This window comes from Macadamia integrifolia, chromosome 13 (assembly GCF_013358625.1).
Source record: "Macadamia integrifolia cultivar HAES 741 chromosome 13, SCU_Mint_v3, whole genome shotgun sequence".
Taxonomy (NCBI): Eukaryota; Viridiplantae; Streptophyta; class Magnoliopsida; order Proteales; family Proteaceae; genus Macadamia; species Macadamia integrifolia.
In genome coordinates this window covers 10,584,437-10,589,888 of record NC_056569.1, presented here as the reverse complement: position 1 = coordinate 10,589,888, position 5,452 = coordinate 10,584,437, and the positions used below count along the sequence as shown (strand labels likewise).

At 43.4% G+C, this 5,452-nt stretch overlaps 1 protein-coding gene across 1 annotated transcript in view; it reads right to left on the bottom strand.

Moving 5' to 3' along the window:
• Window positions 1-5,070, bottom strand: part of LOC122059005 — a 5,753-nt gene extending 683 nt beyond the window's left edge. The window contains exon 1 of the mRNA XM_042621715.1: window positions 4,712-5,070. Within this exon, the coding sequence (XP_042477649.1) occupies window positions 4,712-5,070 (359 nt within the window). The remainder of the gene's footprint in view (window positions 1-4,711) is intronic.
• Window positions 5,071-5,452: the final 382 nt, after the last annotated feature.

The following is a 5,452-nucleotide window of genomic DNA, read 5'->3' as shown; positions in this document are numbered from 1 at the left end:
GAGAAGTGCGAGATATACAGTGATCACAAAAGCCTTAAGTACTTTTTTACCCAAAGAGATTTGAATATGAGGCAGAGGAGATGGCTCAAGCTCATGAAAGATTATGACTATGACATTCAATATCATCCTGGCAAGGCTAATGTAGTGGCAGATGCATTGAGTCGGAAGGCATAGACTATGTCACTCTCACACTTAGCAGTCTGCCCACAGCTCGTACAAGAGGTGAAGCTAATGGATGAAACCCTCTTCTATGAAGGAGCAACCTTAGAGCTTGAACATCAACTAGAAAACATTATATGGTTAACTGTATCCTTGGCAGCTCTCCAGGTGCATCCATCAATTAGGCAAGAGGAGATAATGAAACAACCTTTGGGTCCTGAGTTGCAACGGATCAGAATTAAGATTCAAGAGCAAACAATGAACGACCCTGATTTCGTTTTAGCCAGCGACGGGGCATTATTGTTTCGAGGTAGGTTGTGTGCCTGATGATTTGGAGATACAAGACAAGATAGTGCGGAAGCACATAGCTCCGAGTACTCACTCCACCCAGGAAGTACAAAGATGTATAAAGACCTTAAACAAAATTACTGGTGGCCAAGCATGAGAATCACATTAGCCCTATATGTGGCGACTTGTCTTACATGCCAAAAAGTAAAAGCTGAGAGGCATCGACCTTATGGTACTCTTCAGCCACTCCCAGTACCAGACTGGAAGTGGGATAGGATTACAATGGACTTTGTCACCGGACTACGATGCACACCTAAGGGGATGGATGCGATATGGGTGATAGTTGATCGGCTTACTAAGACTGCACATTTCATTCCCATCAAGACCAAGTTCTCTATGGCCAAGTTAGCACAACTTTATATGGATAACATAGTGCGCTTGCATGGAGTGCCAGTGAGCATTGTGTCAGATAGGGACCCAAGGTTCACCTCTAGATTTTGGAAAAGCTTCCAGCATGCTTTGGGATCACAATTGAATTTGAGTACTGCTTTCCACCCACAGACTGATGGTCAGTCAGAGCGAACCATACAGATATTAGAAGACATGCTCAGGGCATGTGCAATGGAAATGTGTGGTAGTTGGGAAGAATATATACCCCTTATGGAGTTTATCTATAACAACAGTTATCAAGCTACAATTGGGATGGCTCCATATGAGGCATTATATGGTAGGAAGTGTAGAACTCCTCTGTATTGGAATGAGGTAGGCGAACGCTGAATGTTAGGACCCGAAATGATACAGATGACATGTGATAAGGTCGATGTTATTCGAGAAAGGATTAAGGTAGCTCAATCACATCAAAAGAGTTATGCAGACACCCGCAGAAAAGACATTGAGTTTCAAGCAGGAGAAAAGGTGTTTCTCAAGATTTTTCCTACTAAAGGGTTGCATAGGTTCTATAGAAAGAGTAAGTTGTGCCTGAGATACATTGGTCCATTTGAGATTTTAACTCGGGCTGGCTCAGTAGCCTACATGCTTGCCCTTCCACCTTCACTCGGAAATGTTCATAATGTATTCCATGTATCCATGCTGAAGCGATACATTTATGATCCATCGTATGTATTACCTGTGGAACAAGAATATCTAGAAGCTGATATGACCTATAGAGAACAGCCAGCTGAAATCTTGGACCGAAAAGTGAAAATCCTTCGCAACCACTCTATTTCCTTCGTAAATGTGCGATGGGCTAATCATTCACTTGAAGAAGTATATTGGGAGAAAGAGGATGAAATCCAAGCCAAGTACCCTCATCTTTTTGAACAACCAAGTACGCCAATTTCGAGGATGAAATTTTCAAAAAAGGGGGGTAAATGTGATACCCTACTTTTTAAAACCTGGTTTAATTACACGATTGACCCGATTTAACCATGCAGGACCCGAACCAGAGAGGGTTAAGGCGGGTTCCTTATGGACCATGATGGCAAGGGCGACTTTGAACACAGGTTGGCCAGACAAGTCCGAGTCAGTGCCAGAGGAGACGGGTGTACCCAAGCCGTGTACATACACGTATCATAAGACCATGTATGGGTAATGCTAGTATGTAGCCGTATCTTAAAGTGTATGCGTATAATATATCTTGTGCCGAGAGTGAGATACATGCCGATAGTCGAATTCCATCGAAATCTCACTTGTTGGCTAAGTTTTGACCAATAGGTGGGCGGTCACAAGTGGGCGAGTCCGCCCACCTAAGTGACCCACCCATGTGGTTACTAGATATTCTCTAAGTATAAATAGTACTTATTGTGTTTCTCCTTTTCCCATTTAATGCATTAAGGAGTTGGTGAGAAGAGTAAAGAGGAGAGAGAAAAGAAAGAAAGAAAAGAGAACGAAGAAGAAGAAAGGGAAAGAAAGAGGAGGGAGAAATGGTTTTAAACGATGCCGAGGTTTGATCTTCTCATTCCGACACCGGAAAGGTGATCCCCAACACGAGGCCTACGATATGAGGTGAGCGAAGGCTAAAATTCTTAAACTTTCACCAAACCCCATGTGAAACCCTTGATTTGGGTAGAGTTCCTTGAGATCTTGTAAATCCCACTTGAGATGATGAATCTAAGGTTTAATAGATGGTCTATGTGTTGATTTTGAAGGGTTTAAAGAAATGTTTACAAGATTTGAGAAGCATTGGTGATTTCTTAAGCTAAGAGGTGATTTTTAGGGTTTTAGAAGAGTTCTTGAGCAAAGATGGTAAGATGGCTTTTCAATCATTAAATCTAACTTAGATCTAGGTTAGAATCATCTTATAAGACCTTAGATGTGTGGAAAATGTGATTAGAACAACCCCATTTGGTTTCCCCAAGGTTGGGGAACATTTCAAGGAAGAAAGCAGATTTCCGCCCTCACAGGTGCGCGAGGACCGACGGGCGAAGCCGCCCGCCAAAGGGCACCCGCCTGAGGGGGCAGCACCTCGGTTCCCACCTGTGGGCGAGGACCGACGGGCAAACCCGCCAGCCTGAGGGTGCCCGTCGGTTGGACCGGTGGGAAAATCTTACCCGCTTGAGAAGATCGGCGGGCAAGGACCGGTGGGCAAAGCCACTCACCTGAGAAGACCTGTGGGCAAAGATAGGCGGGCTGTCTGGCCCACCTGTTGGCCCCCCAACGAGATTTTTGTGTCCGAATGGGCCCAAAATGGATGGGCAACCTTCTTTTATGATTTTAAACATGATTTAAACATCAAATCTCGTTAGTTTTGACCCCAAAGTGGTGAAATACTAACTTCATTCATTTATGATGAGTTTCACTAGAAACTTACGTTTCTCGCGTCAGATCTCACTCGTACCGAGCGTGAACTTTTGTACACAACAAGTAAGTGGGGAGAGGACATTTGACTTTATTTTAAGGCTTGTCTTACATCATTCAATTGTATCTAGACTAGCCATGTCATCATGCAAATTAGGTGTAGATTAGTCATCCTCATACGATTATGATATGTGTGTTGTGTTTTACATTCTCAATGCTAAATGATTGATGTGCTTATATGATGAATGGTTGGATTACTGTGTATGATGCATTATTAGACTAGATGCCGTAGTCGGCTTGGAAACGAGTGCATTGGTGGCCCGTGGTATGGGACGCAGTGGCACTATGCAATCGTACTCTGCCATATAGGAGCATGCGGTTTAGGATTTTTATTCCCTGTGCTACGACCCTTCCCAACAGGGGTTGAGGTGTTGGGTTATCACTTGGGGGTAAGCAGTGGTCGCGATTGTCGGGTCACTGTGGCGGTTAGACATACGTCCAACTGGTCATTAGGACAGTCGACAACCTCAGTGGTATATTCAAGAGGGCCAATTGTATTGCTTTTAACTTACTGAAGTCAGCACCTTTACTTTTCTGTCATTTACTTTTATGTTGAGAGCCGGTGGTTGGCATGCTTTACTTTTCTGAGTACTCACGGTGGGCCTTCTCCAACAACCCTATGGGCGTATCGCGAGATGAAGTTTACGGCTCGTACCCGAGGCATACGCGCACTATGGTTGTAAGTAGCACAAAACCAAAGACTTAGTAATGTTGTTTAGGTGGATAAGATTTAAAATGAATTGCATATCATATAGTGCATATGGATGTGATTGTTATGTGGTCTTTCTTTTCACTTATTGAGCTAGTGATCTCATCCCACGTGCGCACCTCTTTTAGATAATTTTACAGGTCACCAGCCTGAAGGTCAAGAGTCGGGCCCCACAGTTGAGTTTCCTGATGAGGATTGGTGGGTCCCTGAGGAGTATGAGCATTGTGTTGATTGCATGTGCGAGGGTTGTGCTGCGGGACCACAGTAATGACACCATACAGGATTTTGCTTTTTATTCTTTTGATGACCCCCCTTTTTGTGTACTTGATACGTAAATTGTTATTCTTTTATGTAAATATCATGTCTGCGGGCCTACATGTACTTAGTTATATACTAAAATTTGGGTATCAAGTATATTGGGGATATTTACAAGTAATTTAAGTCTTCCGCTGAACTTTTGAACACTTATCTTAGATGTGGGTATGCTGTGGTGGGGTACTGTATCAAATGATCCTGGCAGGTTTGGGTTAACCAGAGTTAACCCGGTCATCGGTCCTATTCTGTGTGAACGGAGTGTGACACTTAAGCTAGTTTTTTTGGGCTAAACATTGAAATTTATTAAAAGAAAGATAACCGTGTGAACCGGCGGCTAGAAATAAGAGAACCATTTACAATGAAAGGGGGGGTGTTAAAACCCACACATGGGAGAGCCTAAGCTTAAGAGCTCCCGAGGCTAAGAAATCCGCTAATGAATTTTCCTCTCTACGAATGTGGCAAAACATAACAGAATTGAAAGAAGGTAGAAAATCATAGATATCCAAAGCAATGGCATGAGCGACCCAATCAAGAGAAATTGCCTGTCCGTTAAAGAAGCCAATGGCTGAGAGACAATCCAAGTTGATTATGATATTTTGTAATCCAAGGTTGTAGGCGAGGAAGAGGTTATCTCGAATGGCCTCCAGCTTAGTAGCATAAGCAGAAAAGAAGAGGCTCCATTTACACTTGGCTGCAAAGAAGTTGCCCCCTGGGTCCCAAATAATAGTTCCTTGCCTGCCCATCTGGCATATTGGATTCCAAGACCCATTCATACATATGGAGAAGTGGGAGCTGGTGGGAGGATGCATGACAATCAGCAAAGAGGGGTCCTAACCAGATTGTGACAATGGGGAGTCATGAGATACTTGTCCCTCGGCAATCATGAGGTTGCAAAGGTAGAGTTGAGGTAGGGGTAGTGAACTCAAATATTGCCTTGTTCCTAGTCTTCCATATCTGCCAAATAATGGATGTCTAGATGAGGCCCAGAGAGGTAGAAGAAGTTGCATTTCTAAAATGTGTGGATGAAAGAATACCCATCAACCAAAGAGTCACCCCAGAATTCCAATACGCAAATTTGAAGTCAAGAGATCCTCCAACAATTTGACAAAAAAACACATTTGATGA